Here is an 18,453-nt window from a genome sequence, read left to right on the forward strand (position 1 = left end):
ATTATAGCATACTACAGCATAGGTAGGGATTACTGTAATAATACTAACGTACACTAGTGCTGACTATAGTACTCATTTTATTTTAGCTCTGATTCTTAATTTAAGAACACAGAATGAAAAGGAATCAAAAACTAAAATAAAAGCCTTAAGCCTTACCAACAGCTTTTCCAGTGTGGATGTCAAAGGTGAATCCTGGGATGATATTTCCACAGAGTGTGTGATATTCCGCTGTAATACACAGGTAGAGCTGCATCAGTACCAAACTATGATAAACTCCTTGTTAATCTTTTAAACTGCTTTATTTTGTGTCCATGTTAGAATAATAATACCCAATACACATTCTATCTCCATGTGCAAGACGCACAAATATAGCTGAAGGGAGCTTTCACACACATGCCATTACCCACAGGAGAGGGAGCTTGAGGGATTGCTCTTTACCACAGACAGTACTTAAATGAAACTTGACTAAACATTGTTTAACAGTTGTAGGGTTTATTACAACAACTATATATAATACCAATAGAGGCATTAAAAGCCTTTTAAAAAGGTCTGCATCCCATTTTGTGTCCCCTGTATGGCAAAAGGGCTTTCAATAAACCCGGGAAAGACACCAGGAAATCCTTCATTATAAAGAGAAGTAATGGTCCTGTAGTCCAGCACAGCTACAGCTATATCTCCTTGTCCAGCACTGCTTTTTGTTGTCTTTTTGACTGCTGCTCCATATTTATGAATACTCTGTGATGGGCTGCAGCACACTCACATGTTGCAGGGATTGGGCACGCCTCACAGGGCTTGTTCCAAGCTTTACCAACATTGTAGGAACAGCAGCACAGCCTCTTGGTGAGATTGAATGCCAGTTCGTTCTCACAGGAAGTTCCGTTGTAGTTTCTGTAGCAAACGCTCTTCCTCATGTCTGTGAAATATACATAATATTTGTTGGTAATCACTTTTAAGTTGCAATTATCTATTAAACGTTAGGCAGAATTTTATGAAGGCACCAGCCGAATTGTTTATTTGACTTAGTGTCTTATAAGGTCTACCTTCAAATTTGGATGAAGCATTTTTAAATTATGAATGGTAGCTGCTAAACATGCAACACATATTCTTCACAGCAGTGTTCATCATGACTTACCCATGCAGTTGTTTCCCCCGTTGATCTGCATGTACTCTGGAGGGCAGATGCAGGTGTAGTTACCCAGGGTGTTATAGCACGTACCAGGCCCGCAGATACCAGGATAGGTTACACATTCATCAATATCTACAGAACAAAGACAGAATTATACTTGGTTTTACCTCTAATTTAACTCTCATTGTAGAAACAGTTGTTGCATTTCTCAGAAACTGTTTGTAATGCACAATTTCAGGTAAAAGACACATTCTACATTTAAACATATTAATCTTCATAACATTTCACTCAGCAATCCCCAATTCCACACCATACTTGGGTGTTAATGAAGAAAGAAAATCCAAAACAGGATTGAGCCAGTGACTTTCTGGACCACTTGCCCAGTGAGCCACCAGAATCTTTTATGAAAGAAGCTTCAAAAGAAATAACTCTATTACATAGCATATCTTACCTTCACAGATTCGGCTTTCTTCATTGAGGTGGTAGCCAGCTGGGCACTCGCAATGAAAGCTGCCAAAGGTATTGACACAGTTTCCACCCTGGCACAGTCCTGGCAACTCCTGGCACTCGTCAATATCTACAGACAGGAACAAAAAAGTTAGCTTCAAATAGAAATACGGGGTTCAAGATTATGGTGAAGAATGAATGGTCCATTAGTTGGTAGAGTACTTACCCTCCAATATAATCGTAATAGGGTTGGGCCTAAACCCTTCACCTCCAGGGCATAGTGTGTTATACTCAGCTATAAAGACAAACAATGTGTTTATATAATCTGACCTTGAATTAGTTCAAACAGTTAACCTACAATGGTCTGTCTGTTTCACTATCAACAGAAAAAAACAGAGCACACTGAAAAAGTGGACATTCCACCAGTTTTTAATAATAATATTTGTTACTTATTACTGTAAGTAGTGTTGGCATTGCTTTGGTATAATACTGAAAGGTGTGCTTACTTGTATTGACAGCCGGGCAGTGCTCACAGGGGTTTCCCCAAGCTCTTCCCTTCGAGCAGCAGCAGGAGGAACGACTGACACCAACCCCGACCTCAACACTGCAGGCCAGGCTCCCATCTCCACGGTAGCCAAACTCCAGGTAGCAGTTACCAACACGAGTGTCTAAGCAATAGGAACAGATGACTACTTCACCATCATACTCTACAATACTCATCGCTGCAGGGTATTTAGCTTTTGTAGAAACAGAAGTAAGAATTTTGAGTTTAAACCTGTGCGTGGCTGAAAAAGTCATGATAATGATGATACAATCATTTTAAACTGAAAGACTTACCAACACAACCGACTCCAGTTGGGTTCAGCTCAAAATCAGAAGGGCAGTTACACTGATATCCTCCAGGAGTATTCACACAAAGTCCGTTAACACAGTTTATTGGGTCAATACACTCATCAATGTCTGTAAAACATGCACACAAGTAACATCTCACAACTGCTTTACAATCAGAGTTAACATTTAGAATGAAAGAAATGGTAAATGAACCAATGGCTAATGACTTTGAAAGACAAACAATTTTCTCATTTCTTATATTTTCAAGTATGCAATGGTAATGTAATTATTTTTTGATATTGTTTCAAACCTCTGTAATTCTTGTTATTTTTATTTAATATCTTATTTTTCCCCATTGGATTGTTAAAAAAAAAGAAAACAAAATGGCTATTACAACAGTTTTAACAGTAGAAAAAAAAAGCATCCTTGACTATATGGCTGCCGGCTGTGGGGAGCATATCAAATTTGATCCATGTTTGAAAACCTCAAGCACTTTTACAGACTATGGTTCCTTTCCTTGAGATTCTCGAAAAACTACTATTTACAGTATAATCGTAAATCTCGAAAAACTACTCACTTCTAAATCTTTTGTAGTCATTTTTGTATTACTTTAGTATAAATACATGTTAATTTGGATTCATACGTTGTTTTTTTCTGACTTTATGTGAACGAAAAGACACACATTTGCCTGTTTTCCCACTGGAAATAGTGATATTTTGAAATATCACTGTCCTGGTCACAAAAGCAAAGTTTGTGGGGAATAATAGCCATTTTTTATACGTTTGAGGCATAAGCAATTAGGAAATAACACTTACTACCCAGGAACAAAAATTGTGTTACATAGTGTAATCGTTTAAATTTAAGACCTATAGGTCACTTTAATTCTGGAAGTTGGTGTTGGTTTTTAGCCTTCTTGTAAGATGATGACTGGACCACAGTGAGGAGAAATAAATAAAGGACATTCTAGCATGAACCAGAGCTGACTGTGTCAGTGACTGTTTCTGTGGAAACCTGCACCAGTTGTTTCCTGGACTATCAATACGACAGGGAAGGGTGAGTACAGGACGCACACAACAGGGACCAGAACTTATGTTTCTGGTGTAAAATAAAAATGAAGAGCAGGTGCATACCTGTGCAGTTTCCTCCTGTTCTATCAAGTTCATAACCATCATCACATATGCATCTGAACATGCCTGGCAGATTCTTACAGGTACCAAATACACAAATGCTCTGGAAGGAACATTCATCAATATCTGTAATATAAGTTAAAATAGGTTAGCAGACACTATTACTATCTGATATATATATATATATATATATGTAATATATATATATATATATATATTATATATATATATATATATATATATATATATATTTGGGTATATTTTTTTTGGGGTGTTTAACCGATTATTAGTAAAACGCAGGAAACCAATTGTTATAGTAAATCTCAGTTATAATAAACATTCAGGATTGTTATTGGTTTGTCGCTGATGTCTTTCAATTATTCTGACACAAAGAATGTAGGACTGTAATGTCAGAGAACATCAGTCATAAAAATGAAACATAGCTTTAGGGAGTCTAGAGACACATAGTATATATCTGAAAAAAAAAAAAGTAAATCTCTTACAAGACCTGTGCTGGAGGACATTTTATAGTGTGTTACCATTTGTACAGGGTTACTCTTTTAAGGGCAATTTTGTAAATGATGCTTGTTCTATTTAAAATCATTCGATATATTAAACCTTGCCACCCGGTTTTCACTATGCTTTTCCGTGTTTACCATTGGAGTCTGCAAGGAACAAGTTCAGCTTAACCTTCAATACACTGACTGCATGAATAATCCCTGACAGGAATTTAAAGGATAGCTAGGAAAGTCAAATGTAGTCCACTAGTACTGTTTACAAATGCAGAACAAGTAAAAGGTTAAACTTTTAATTATTCTGTGGCTTCCACTTGGAGCTCAGACAAACTGATTCCAGATTGCCAACTTAAGCACTCGAATGCTTCAGAGCTGTGGTTATCCGCTCACAAACCTTTGGCTGGCTGTTTTTTTTATTACAGGCATGATTTATATGGTGAAAGAGTCAATGTAGTCATGATGATAAACGGCAGAAAGCTGGTCTTGCTACAGACATTTTCTGAAAAGGCTGACAGGATTCCACAACTATAGCTATATATAATTGAGCCCTATTCCAATGCAGAAGGGGGCAGTAGAGAAGGGTCTGTGTGTGATTTTTATTGGAAAACAATTAGGACTTTGAGCCAAGCTTAAACCCAGGAAACTTTGGCACTTGGACAAAGTAACCTTATGATGTGTTTTTTTATAACAGCTGATTGCCTCAATCAGGCTCAGTTGAAGCAATTTACTTTTATCGCTCTATCCCGCATCCATTCTTGTGCCTGGATCTTTAGGACAGTACTGTGTGTTTTTTTGTGGTTTCCAGAACTTCAACCAATGAAAGTTCACAGGCCATGGGTGAGTTGCTGATGACATACCTTGGCAGGACTTTCTGTCTGGAGCTGGAGTGAAGCCCATCTCACACTCGCACCGGTACGCCCCAGGAATATTCAGGCACTGCCCATTCTCACAAAGATTTACATTCTCGGCACACTCGTCCACATCTGTGAAGGAAGAGCAAGCAAAGACCAAGACAGGTCATTGCAGAGATTCGCCACAGGTTCTCATATAAACCTACTTGTCATTTAGAATCTGCATCTGTTTTATTGTGTATTGTTCACGGTCTTTGTTTTATTAATGGAAATACCAATGCAAGTTCGTCAATAACTGTTGTCTAAGAATTAATGCAACAACATTTGCCAATTATTTGAGATGTGTACAACTGTAGTAAACCATACTGGATTGTTACAGTATTTAGTTATTTTTTAAAAATTATCTAGTAGACTATACTAGAATGTTATAGAAATCTTTTTATTATTATTATTATTATGACACTACAGCAGTAGTTCTCAAACTTTTTGGAACTCGCACCCCTTCCTCTTGTCTGTAGTTCTTTACATCCCCTTCCCCCGCCACACATATATACATATAATGGTAAAATAAAACCAGCCACTGATCCATCGTAATAAGAGCAAGCTTAACACTGCAAATGACAGTTTACCGATCATGACCAATGCTTACTACATAGTAAGCTAACAAACAACATACATTACCAGATGGCAGTGGTCTTCATCCAAAAATATGCAAGATTAAAAGGCACCAGTCAGATGCACAGCTACAAACTTTGACATGCATGGAGATGTCAGCAGAAATATTTGTTTTAAGTTAATATATACCGTATAACAGGAAATTTTGACTGGTATTAAATTCGCCGGATTTGCTACCTTGGGGGATTTTTACATTTTTATAATACGTTTAATTCCCCAAAGAATTAAATAAATGTTTACTTAATGAAATATGTCTGCTAAAACAGTATCTCATTTACAGTAACTCATTTTAACACCTAAAATGTCACTGCAGCAACTTGGAGAACAACAAAGGCTTTCTAAAAATCAGTTACAGTATTTATTGTTCTTATATTGCCTTTTCATGAGGCAGGAGCCAGGACAAGAAAGGGAAGGTGCAAATGAATAGGTTTAAGCAGGAGAATGGAAAACGAAATGTAGTTAAAGTTGCTTTTGCCGGGGGTCCCCTCAGACCAGCGGGAACCTTCCGCTCGGAGGGCGAGGCGACACTGTTGGCCTCTAAGGTTGGGAAGAGAGCTTTACTTGCCCCCAGAGGGGACCGTTGCATAGGTGAAGTGGAGGACTATGGGGGATGGAGAAAACTGAAAAGCAAGACAAGAATTATGAAACTGGATACAGTTTAAAAAAGGGACGAGCCCTAGCTCCAGCTCCAGCTCCCCGGAATACACCAAGGTTTACAAATTTTAAGGTAACAGTAAACTTTTACGATAAGTATTTGCTATCCCTCAGTTTTAAAACTTAGCTACGGTTCACAACAAAACACAGTGGAGTGATCACAACAGAACAGTATTGCCGCCTGTGAAATCTTTAACAATAAAGCTGAACAAAAATGCTTTCATTGGCTTCGAAATAATTTCAAACTGGTTAATAGACTAGCAAGCACTGACAAAATCTGGACGGTTTTATACGGTGCAGAATTGATTGTAACATTTTGTTTTGTTTATAGACTTTACGATACCTGCACGGTGGGTGTCTTCAGTAATAGTTGTATCTACAATGTATCAACAATAACAATCAACCACAAACAATTTTGACTGTTAATTAAACTATTGTAAAAAAATTAATAAATGCTTACATTAAAACCACCAATAAAGCCAAAATAAATTATCTACCCATTATACTGTATAGGTTACGATGTGTGCTGTAATAAAATTTAAAAAAAGTAAAAATAAATCCTGAGCTTTCTAACACCCCTCCAGGATACAGTCTGCGCACCCCTAGTTTGAGAATCACTGCTCTAGAGCACCCAGCTGTACTTTGTGTCATACCTGAACAAGTGTATCCATCCCCTGTGAATCCTTCCAAGCAGCCACAGCGGTACGATCCAGGTGTGTTCAGACATCTGGCGTTTGGACTGCATTGTTGGGTCCCATTAGCACATTCATCAAGATCTGAAGGGTTTCACAGAGAAATAAATGAACTCGATACCTACATAACACCCAATCATCTATCTATAACATATTTCTAGTTAAAACTGTTCTTCTGGCTGACACCTACCGTTGGTAAGAGTGTCAGCTTAGCCTGAAGAACTAAATATTTACAAAATATTAACTTTTTCTACAACTTGAAATGAAATATGTTTCCAGATACGTTTTCTTTCAAACGCAACTTATCTACAAACATTCCGTCTCCAAAGTCTTATTTTCCCCTAACTGTGACTTTTAACAGCACCTTAGGTTTTAGAAAGAAGACAGTTATTTCTAAGGCCAGTCCTTCAGAAATCATGAAGGAAAGAAATGGTTAATAAAATGTCTGCTAAAACTGAATTAAGATCATTTCTCTCTTCTGTTTATGTGCTGTTATGATAACCAGTACTCCAGGTTATTTAAAAATACCACTTCTGGTACAAATCTACTATTCCCTATTCATAGCCACATGGATGGAAAAGTGGATCCTAATAATACTTAAACTCAGTAAAATGTCTGGGTCTCCTTCCTATATATACTTCCCCTTTGATTCAAATCTCAGATTACCAGATAGTTTTTTATCTCACACATTCTCTGGCAATAACCTTCTGTCTCAAAAACTGAATTAATGCTTGTCCTGTTCACGAAAGCAAAGACTTTGTCTGCACTCCTTCCTACGGCGTGCCCATTGTTAGTCCTATTTGCAATTTTACCCAGTTGTCTTTTTCTTTTGAAACCCAAACTAACAACTGCGAATGCTCTCTGTAACTGACACCACTCTGATATCAACGACAACAACAGCACATCAAACAGGCCTTTAAACGCTTCAGTGTTTGTGAACGGATTGACTAAAAGAAAAGAAAAATGAGAAGAAATGGAACTTTGTCAAAACATTTGTTCAGTTCATTATAAAATGTTTTGTTGTTTTAACTAAAACATTAATGTAAATATGCATAACAAAGGCTGAACGAAGAAGGACATGGTAAGCATAATGTACTGGTAAATGTTACTTGTTTGTGGCTCTGATTGACAAATGGCAATGGAAGGCTCTAAAAGGTTTATAAGTTATTGCTCGTAATGTCGATCTGTTTTGCACTCACCCACACATTTAATGCCGTTTCCTACCCAGCCCTCTTGGCAGCTGCACTGGAAGCTCCCAGGGATGTTGCTACAGGAGGCGTGCATGTCACAGTTGTGAGCTCCAATCTCACACTCATCCACATCTAGACAGGGGAAAAAAACACTTAAACATGAAACATCGTTTTAAAGAAAACAGCTGGTGAATACTAAGACTGCAACGGAAGTAATTTAGTGTCACAGGTGATAACATTCTGTAACAACCTATTACTGTTGTCTGCTTTTACAGATTTCAATAACTCTTTTACCTAGCCATTGTCCAAATTCTATGGGAAACTCTTCCTGGAATAAGTTAATTTGCTACATATTGTCTAGTAAAATAATGCCCTGTGTTTATTTTAGTGTGGGATACATGAACCATTCTAGAGTGGACGGGGGCCAAACTACCGTGATATACCATGATACTTATTATCACTATTATAAATGTTCAACAGGCATAAATGTTTTTTTAAAACAATCTAACAAGCATTGCAAAAACAAGCTTTAAAGAGACTTGAATTGTGAAAAAGTAGTGCATTTTGGAAAATTTACTATTAAATGTGGATAATAGGATGTATTATTTTGATTGATGACTCTTCAGTGGGATTCTGGCAGACTCAGCCTCTTTATTTGTTACAGTGGAAGGTTTCCCAGGGAGCTCTAACCTATTACTTCTAAATGCTGTACAGAAAGGAGCAAATTCTCTGTAGAGGTAATTATGCATTATCCCTCATATCTAACTGGGAGGCCCAGCAACAGAACTGGGAATGGAACCAAATAGAAACATATCTAATTGTACCTGTGCATCCAGTTGTCCCCTTCTTGACCGAATAACCCATCTGGCAATGGCAGATGAAGGATCCCTTGGTATTCTCACAATCCCCAAACATGCAGATGTTAGGATTCAAATCACACTCGTTTACATCTGCAATGGAAGAATTTCAAGAGATTATCTAACATGTTCACTCTTTTAATAACAGTGTCCGCTACCAAGTGCACTTGCTGTCCAAAACTCTTCTGGCAAACTTCAACTGCATCTCCTGTGCCAATATTGAAGTTGACGTAGAATATATATATTATATATATATATATATATATATATATTATATATATATATATATATATATATATATATATATATATATATATATATAACATATATCAGTAATTGTCTTGTAGGACTTTGACTATTCTCATTCATTGACTCTGAAACCAAATGAACTACAACTGGAGTTATTAAACCAGTAGAACACCCATAGAACTGTACATCACATACATTTACTTTTATCCTTCCCCTCTATTTCTCTTGTCAAAATCTGCCTACGTAAACAACAATTTCAATAAAATAGTTCTTGACATTTTGTTTTCTCACAGGATACACATGGTAATGTAAGTAGCACTAAGGCACAGAACACTGTAATCCAATATTATTATATTGTATGAAATACATTTAAGAATACAAATAGTGTAGTTTAGTTGAATACAAGATTCTGAAAGCTACTTGGTATCTGTATAGTTTTAGAATGAGCAGATTTATATGTTCACACCTTTTTAACAAGCATTGGCATACATACTAATATTCACTTATTTTTTATACTGTATTTATTATTTGTGACAATAAAACACAGTACAATAATTGACCCATCATTGAACCCTGAATGAATCATGTTTATTAGAACTAATTCAGTTCAAGAGGCCAGAAGACAACTGTTAAATTCATAAAACTGGGTTACAAAATAAAACAGCTGTCCTTGTTTCAGTATGAAGTTATTCAGTATGCTACATTATGTAAAAAGATAGTACCCTAGGTTACAGATAAAATGTAAGTTTGGACAGCTGTATCAACTTTTTGTATTTTTTTTAATGGTGTAGTCTTTTCATTGAATCTGCCCAATGGATCCACACTGACATTGACTTCAGATCTGAGTGGTCTGTAATGCAGCTATGGGACACATAATTCCATAAGCAACACCCTAGACAGACCAAAACAACTCCAACCCCACAACAAACACTTATGGTGTTGACAGGAAGTACTGCACTATGTTCAGACATTCCCCAGAGGTTTTCCTCTTTAACTTAATTGATATAGATTTAGTGTCACTAAAATTGTTGCTTCAGATTACAAATAATCAGTGACTGTACATACCTATACATGTCTTCATATCCATGGATGCCATGAACCCATCAAAACAGAGACAGCGGTACTCTCCAGGGATGTTAGTACACTGTCCACCGTCACAGATATTAGGGCTATCCTCACATTCATCGATATCTGTGCAACAAAGAGCGGGTAAACGGGCAATATCTCAATCAGGCAGACACTCAACCTTTTAACAGTATTTCAGCTCCCCGAAAACAGGCCTTTATAAAAACACTGCCTCTTTATAGTCATGTCGGGTTCATCTGAGGGAGATTTTTCAGTAAAAAAAAGTGTAAGAGACACTAGCGCAATAGCTGCAAATTTTATCTCTAAGGCTGTGTACATGCACAGTATAAATCCTACAGTACTATTAGATATAAATATAATGTATAATTTAGAGTTAGCTATTGTAGTTGACAAAGGGTTCAGATTTTTTTATGCACTAAAGGGATACTTAAGTGGAACAAGTATAATCCAACATGTAAACTATTTATTCAGTTCCTGCACTTTCAAAATGCCACTCTTGCAGATGACAGACAGGGCAAACATTTTTTAAACATATTATTTGAGAAAGACATGGAAGGGGTTCAAGAAAATTACATAATTTCTTAAGACTGGATATGAGCAATATATGAGCTACTGTTTGATGTTCTTGATGAGTTTGATGGCTGCTGTTCTGCGCACATCTGAAGGGTCCAGCTGGGTGTTTACCTCCACAGCTCCTCTTGTCTGGCATCAGGGCGTAACCCTCATTACAGCTGCACTCATAGCTGCCTTCTGAATTGCTGCACTGGGTGTCACATCCTCCATTTTTAATTGTGCACTCGTCGATGTCTGAAACCAAAAGGAAGCCCCACGTATAACAATAACATTCAACTACAATATAAGACGAGCCAACACCAAGAAGTAAGAGCAAGCAGTGCAAGCACGCTGTACACATGCTTACACCAGTACAAGGATATTTTTAATCCCAGTAGGGAATGTATGGTGGATGGTATGCCTCCATATGTACACATGACAACACTTACAATTTCATCTCAACATTTCATCTCAACAACAGCCCTGTACTAGGAGGCAGTTTTATGTCGTCCTTTTTGAAGAGCCAAAATGGTAAGTTGTGTTTTCAAGCGTTTGTTTACAACCCACTGTTCTGACAGAATTAATTTTCCTGTGCCAGAACCTTTCACTTGTGCAGATGGAAATAGCTGATACAGACATACTTGGGGATCTTCGGTCCAAGACAGACTCAGTGGCAAAGGTTTTTATTTAGACAAGCATTCTTTTTTCCATATTATTTATTTCAATATTTTACATGGGTAATGGTTGCACAGTAAGCTAAACATGTAGACATCCTAGTGTTTCGAAATGCACCTTCACTGATTTGTACTTTCGGGTGAGCATAGACAGTTACAGTTACTGTCTGGTTACATGTCTGCCATAGAAACTGAAGGTAACAACATAACAATAGTAATTCCACTGATACATGTTTATTACTGACATAGATTCTGTGTTCCTAGTTATTTAAATAATCAACAAAAAAGTAATTTGATTTAAATAAAAAGTAAATCTTACCAACACATCCCTGTCTGTCAGGAGTTGCCTGGTATCCAGGATTACAGGAGCACTGATAGGAGCCGATCATGTTCACACACTTCCCGTTCTTGCAAAGGTTGTCACTGAGATCACACTCATTGACATCTAAACAACACCAAAGCGTTACAAAAAAGTTATAATGTGCAAGTAGAACTTCCTGATATTTCAGCTTGACTTCTGCACTACAAACCACAATCAGAAATGACACCTTCATGAACAGTCTCCTTGAATTAATGGATATGGGGCCCGATTCATAAAAGTACTTGCCGACTGCCGTAATAAAATGAATTTCATTTAAAACTAACGAAAGTCATCCATATTGCTATTCATAAAATGAGCTGAGCAAACGGGTGACTGTCGCAAAGCACTTTATGAACGGGTATACAGTCATTCAAGAATGAAAAATCTGCCTCTTTTTGATGACATCATCAGCATTATTAATGTTCTCTGGGTGGCTTCGGTAGCTGTTGCAAAAACAAAAATGGAAATGGACAGTGCTACCGAAACCCGAGTCTGCAGCTACCAGTCACGGGCAGTTTGCAAAATCTGATTCTGTTGCCCCTATCACGTCTGCCAAAAATTCAGGACATGTCATAACTTAGAAAAAAAAATGATTTTTTAAATAAATACTTTGTATTTTTGTTTTGTTTGGCAATGCTGGTAAACACATTTCCATATGCACACATAAGATTTCCATTCTTAACTGCAGGACTGAAAAAAAAAAACCCAAAAAACATTTAAAAAAAAAAAACTTCCTTTCGAACACTGATCTCATTGGTATACTGTATCCAGGGCCAGATTAAGGTTATGAAGGGCCTAAGGCTAATAGGAGGGAAGGGTCTAAGTATGTAGTACATACCGCAAAAAAAATGTGAAGTCATCAAACATATTTATTTATTTACCAATGTAAAATTAACACATTTATTTGACTCAAGGTAAATTAATAAAAACATAAATTACTCACTACACTCACTTCTTTAAACAAACAAAAACATTTTCCTAAATTTAGCTGTGGCAAAGTCATGAATGATGTCATCGTAATTCAAAGAGCTGACGATTTCATTCTCAATGCTCAAGAGGAACAAAGCACTGAGATGCTCTTGAGTCATGGTGGATCGGAGGACATTTTTTACCATTTTTAAAAGAGAGAAAGAACATTCTCCGCTGCAGCTAATATATATATATATATATATATATATATATATATATATATATGTGTGTGTGTGTGTGTATATATATATATATATATATATATATATATATATATATATATATATATGTATATATATATATATATATATATATATATATATATATGTATGTCCATGTTGCACTGCACTTTCTCATCATGTAGTGAAAACTGAAATTATCTCAATTAATTAATACTCACTTTATTAATAAGGAAAGCTATCTGTGTTTAATGATAGTAGGTACTGCTAGCAATAGATTTTAAATTCTGTACGCAATAGAAGTTTTAAAAAATCTAATTTTATGTAAAGGGGCGACAGGTATCATGCACACAGCTATGAACATTTCAATCACGATTCCCTTGAAAACAGTTAGTCCTACACAAAAATTGCAAATATCGTAAAATATTCAACTTTACAAGATCTACAACGTTTGTTCATAGCATTTTCCGGCGATTTAGTTAGAAAATCATGTTGATTTTATTTTTTTAGATCATAAAAATAAAAACTATTAAACGGTTTACAGTAATCATTAACTTTTAACATAAATATTTAAAAATCTTAAAATAAACAAATAAAAACATGTAAATTGACCTGGCTTTCCGAAGAATCGATTCGTCTGGCCACAAGGTTCCAAAATTACGATTACGAATACGGTTAAATAGAATCTTCAGAATGTAAAATGTCTGTATAATAAACTATAAACAATCAGCACTATATACAACAATATCAATATAATGTATATAATATACAGTATATAATTACTGATATCAGCAATTAAGGATTAAATGCTACAGTTGGCACTCAACAACTTAATGTAATTTACAGGTGCGTGGTCCAGGCCCAGGACTGTTTCTGCTACCTTCCTGCTAACTTACAGCAAGGTTGCAGCTATCTGCAACCTTGTTGCTACCTAGGTAATTCCATTCTTGCAACCTTTTTTAATTGCAATCTTGCCGGTATATTTCTGCAACTAAACCTTTTTTCGTAAGGGAAACTATAAACAATCAGCACTATATACAACGAAGCAAGCCAACGTGAGCGCTCAAATAAAGGAAATAAAAACGCAGGCAGACTGAAGATTGAAACGGCTTGAAAAATAAGCTGCTGACGCAGAGATGAAGGTTGAAGACTAAGTGAGTAGTTTTCTAACTGACCACAAGGATGCTATAATTCGTGTCGCTACTGTCGTCCGTTTGTTCAAAGCAATATCTATCTAATGAGACCAAAAAATTCCGATGGCTGTGCAGCTGTTACTTCAATATGGAATAGAGGCCCTAAAGAAGCACCTACAAAATATGAGAGTCTAAGGTTATAGCCTTATTAGCTGGCCTTATTAGGTTTATCCTTATCAGGTTTATCCGGCCCTGACTGTATAGTGTAATGAAAATAAACAGGTTCACACAAGCAGTATTCATCCAAACTGTTTACTGTGACACGGGTCAAATAAATAAAAAGAAAAGAACCTCTGTCAGCCACGGATCACGGCAAAGAAATAATAATAATAACAAAATAACTGTCTATTCTCAGTCTGTCGCTTGCTCTCCGCTTCATAGAGCTGTTTCAAAATTATTATGCCAGAGAATACGTTCTTGTGTGAGTATATATTTATATTAAACATGTTCCTTCATATAAAGCTACAGATTATAATACAAGATAGGCTGTATTAAATCATGGGTATGTCAAACTGTATAACAGAGGAAGTGTAGTAATAAAATAGGTCTTTAAAAAAATAGTCTGCCGAAGTTGTCGTTAGTTTAGACTTGACTGCAGAAAGCGTTCAATAACTAATTATCGACAGCATTTTGCTGTCATTCACTCTTATGAATAACAGACTGATGCTCAGGACGGATGAAAACTTTATACTAATGACGTAATCATTAACCTTTCTCTCAATTCATTAAAAACATGTCTTCATAGACGAAAATCGTTGGGGCTTAACAACGCATTTGAATTATCTCTTATGAATAGCAACTGCCGTTAAATAGGCGGCTGTGGACAAAATCCGACCATGTACTCCTGTTTTCTCATTTCGACAGGCGTTAACGCTATATGAATAGACCCCATGAAGTCTAAACTAACTCGTTAATCCAAAAAAATGCATACCCGGCAGCTATCAAGCCATTTCTGCTCTGTGGATAAATAAGCTTGACTCACAATTCAAAAAAATATTATGGAATTTAAAAAGGACCAAATTTTAGCGGATGCTGCTGTTGAAAATTTCAAAAGCTGGCTGCCCTTACCAACACAGGCATCTCCGTCAGGGGAAAGCTGGTGCCCTGGAGGACAAACACACATGTAGCTGCCTTCCGTGTTTTCACAAGTGCCTCCCCGGCACAGCATGTGGTTACGCTCACACTCATCGATATCTGAAAGCAACAGCAAAAACAACCCAGGGTCATAGAGATATAACTGTGGTTCAGCATAACAATTCAGTGATTCATAGAACGCATAAGAAAGATCTAAGAACTAACCTCACTATGAATGTCAATCACTCAATCAATCAGTAATTTATTATTAATTCATCTATAATCCTACTTTGTTTTGCGTCTGTCAATCCCATCACTCCTGTTGTCTGTTAATCAATCTCTCTGTCCCTCTATCTGATTTGGCAGCTGTCCGTAGCAATCCATTTATCTGCTTGTCCGTCCCTACTCTTTTCAGCTAATAGACATCAATTACAGTTTTGGTGGACAGCTCTTTGAAAGATGCACATAGGTTCCAGAAACAAGCTAGAGGGTTAAGGAAGCAAGCAAACCAGAGCCACACTTACCCATACAGTTCTTCATCATCATGAATCCACTTTCATATCCTTCAAAGCACTCGCATTCAAAACTGCCCGGAGTGTTGACACAGGTACCACTTCCACAGAGGTCAGGGGAGATTCGACATTCATCAATGTCTAGACAGAAAGAAATCTCAATGTATTATAGATCACATGACTGGGAAGGAATTTACTTACGAGATGCACATTTCTGACATCCACAAAGTTGATTTCATTTCTTGTTGAATGTGAAAAAATGTACAGTATATGGGCAAAATCAACAATACGTAAGCAACATACTTAAAAAAAAATTCTAGAATGGGTATACAAATCTATGTAACAATGAACTATATGCAAATTTATGTAATAGTGGACCACTTTGATAACACGACTCACCAGTACAATTTCTCTCCTCCATATCCAGTGCAAATCCGCTGTCACACCTGCATCTAAAACTGCCAATAGTGTTTCGACATTTGCCATAGCTGCAGATGCTGGAAAATACTTTACATTCATTAATATCTGTAAAAAATAAATAAATAAATAAATTAAAAAAAACTTAAAAAACACCAAAAACAAGTTCAATTGAACTTACGCTATGAACTTGTGTTATGCTTTCTTGCCTGATTGTACAAAACAAATTACGCATATTTAGTAAAAAAAAAAAAAATCTATGCAAAGCACAATTACTTTTTGTTAACCTTGATTTGCAAGAAAAACACACATACCTTTGAGATGAGGTTTACGCCAATTAACAAAAAGTCCACGCCTCATTGAAATATTAATGGGTTGTTTCAGTGCTCCATAAAATGCGTCTGCACTTAGGCCATTTCTGCTGCTCATCATTTTATGGATGTTAAATATGTTTGCTTCGTAGCAAGTGCGTTTTACAGTAAATACTCGGTTTTTACTCACAGTACTTGAAATAGTAATTCTTTGTACCACTACAGAAGCAGGCATGTACTTTCACTGGAGAATCCCTCTGACTTACCTTTGTAGAAAGGTCTGCCTGTAAGAATGTCCCCTCTGTTGGCAAAGCCTGGTCCTCTGGGGCAGATGGCCTCGTACTCCTGGCTGCCTGGCTCGGGGCAAGCCTCACATTCGGTGCCCCAGGCAGAGCCAATGGAGCAGCAACAGGCATCCATTCGGAATTTGCCAGCCACTGGTTGAGTGCATTCATCCTCGTCAAATGTCAGATAGCACTGCTCTACACGTACATCTGAAAATGGGAACAGGTAGTTTATTCCACCGTCGGGTCACAAGCAACGGGCGCCATTATTTCAGTAAAATAACCCAATGCAATTGGAATTACATGCTAGATAACTGATTAAAACTCAGAGCCCAGAGCCGTAATTAAAGACACTCCAAAATACTGGATGTGGAGGGTATTTTGGCTATGATAAACTGAAAAACATTTTATGTACTGGAATTAAATCATTTTCTTCCATTAATAACTAATTAACACAACATAAGTAACGTTAACACTTGTTTGATGGTTCTTAATCTTAGAAATAAATAAATAAATAATTAAATAAATAATGATAATATAGGACAACTCATTCAAAGCAGTCATGGTTATTAGTTATGAGTTACCATTTTATTTCTGTGAACAAGCCCTAACTTTTATCCTCTAGGTGGCTATAACCAGGGGTTTCAGTGTGTAACCAGAGCTAATACTTTTGCACTGTAGAACCAACCAACCACAAAACCATTCCTAATAAGGTGCTATTAGGCCAAGATTGTCCAACACATTTCCAAATAGGATTACTTAACTTGTGGGATGGTCAGGAAACTGGCCCAATACAGCAATACTATAAGTTTGTTTAATTAACCACAGTTGGCTGGCCTGAGTTCTTATGGTTTCAGTTAATTCTACATTAAATAGAATATAGTTGTGCTTGGTAGTCTGTTTCTCAACACAACACAAAAAAAATCTTCTTAAAAAGAGACATTGGGTGTTTAGAAAACAGAAGTCTACAAGATACTCTGCTGCACACATATGGTTAAAACATAAAGCTGTTGTACTATGCTAAAAAACAAAGAGGCTGGATGAACGTGGCAAAATAAAGAACATTCAAAATAAGAATTCAAAAAGTGAGATTTTTTAGTTTCTGAATATTGTGCACTCGTAAGTTTTTGCAATATGTACAAATATTTACTCAGTTCCGACAGGCATTTTAAAAGAAGGGCAGTCATATTTGTTCTTACCAACACACATTCTCCCTGTTCCATCCAACGTCAGGCCTTCACGGCAGTCACACTGGAAGGAGCCCTTTGTGTTCACACAGCGACCGTTGGGACAGACACCCGGGAAAACTTCACACTCGTTGACATCTGTAAGGGGTAAGAGAGAAAAAAAACACTTTTAGACTTTTCCCAACAGATCTGTCCATTCACACTTTCACCTTATCAGCAGCTCATTTTTATTTGACCTGGACACTGATTCATTGATAAGCTTGACCCAGAGGGCCTTGTAGTGTTTACACTTTACCTATAACTGGATCAGGGACAATCCCATTGCTCCTGTTAAAATAAAGACATATGCCCTCAGGAACACCCATAGGAATTGAGCACACTATCACAGCAACAGAAACCTACTAGCCATTAATACAATCAATACAACACCCTGGGTACCC

General features: G+C 36.7%; 1 protein-coding gene across 1 annotated transcript in view; it reads right to left on the bottom strand.

The window, feature by feature from the left end:
- Nucleotides 1-18,453, bottom strand: part of LOC121315616 (fibrillin-2-like) — a 97,736-nt gene that overhangs the window by 16,251 nt on the left and 63,032 nt on the right. Inside the window, exons 23-42 of the mRNA XM_041249866.1 lie at nucleotides 18,026-18,151; nucleotides 16,809-17,036; nucleotides 16,214-16,339; nucleotides 15,827-15,955; nucleotides 15,297-15,422; nucleotides 11,846-11,971; nucleotides 10,985-11,107; nucleotides 10,280-10,405; nucleotides 8,933-9,058; nucleotides 8,118-8,240; nucleotides 6,880-7,002; nucleotides 4,904-5,029; nucleotides 3,535-3,657; nucleotides 2,411-2,533; nucleotides 2,080-2,241; nucleotides 1,800-1,868; nucleotides 1,578-1,703; nucleotides 1,133-1,258; nucleotides 761-913; nucleotides 157-228 (exon numbers count right to left, since the gene is read on the bottom strand). Of these exons, the coding sequence (XP_041105800.1) occupies nucleotides 157-228; nucleotides 761-913; nucleotides 1,133-1,258; nucleotides 1,578-1,703; nucleotides 1,800-1,868; nucleotides 2,080-2,241; nucleotides 2,411-2,533; nucleotides 3,535-3,657; nucleotides 4,904-5,029; nucleotides 6,880-7,002; nucleotides 8,118-8,240; nucleotides 8,933-9,058; nucleotides 10,280-10,405; nucleotides 10,985-11,107; nucleotides 11,846-11,971; nucleotides 15,297-15,422; nucleotides 15,827-15,955; nucleotides 16,214-16,339; nucleotides 16,809-17,036; nucleotides 18,026-18,151 (2,562 nt within the window). The remainder of the gene's footprint in view (nucleotides 1-156; nucleotides 229-760; nucleotides 914-1,132; nucleotides 1,259-1,577; nucleotides 1,704-1,799; nucleotides 1,869-2,079; nucleotides 2,242-2,410; nucleotides 2,534-3,534; nucleotides 3,658-4,903; nucleotides 5,030-6,879; nucleotides 7,003-8,117; nucleotides 8,241-8,932; nucleotides 9,059-10,279; nucleotides 10,406-10,984; nucleotides 11,108-11,845; nucleotides 11,972-15,296; nucleotides 15,423-15,826; nucleotides 15,956-16,213; nucleotides 16,340-16,808; nucleotides 17,037-18,025; nucleotides 18,152-18,453) is intronic.

This window comes from Polyodon spathula, chromosome 1 (genome assembly GCF_017654505.1).
Source record: "Polyodon spathula isolate WHYD16114869_AA chromosome 1, ASM1765450v1, whole genome shotgun sequence".
In the NCBI taxonomy this organism is placed as follows: domain Eukaryota; kingdom Metazoa; phylum Chordata; class Actinopteri; order Acipenseriformes; family Polyodontidae; genus Polyodon; species Polyodon spathula.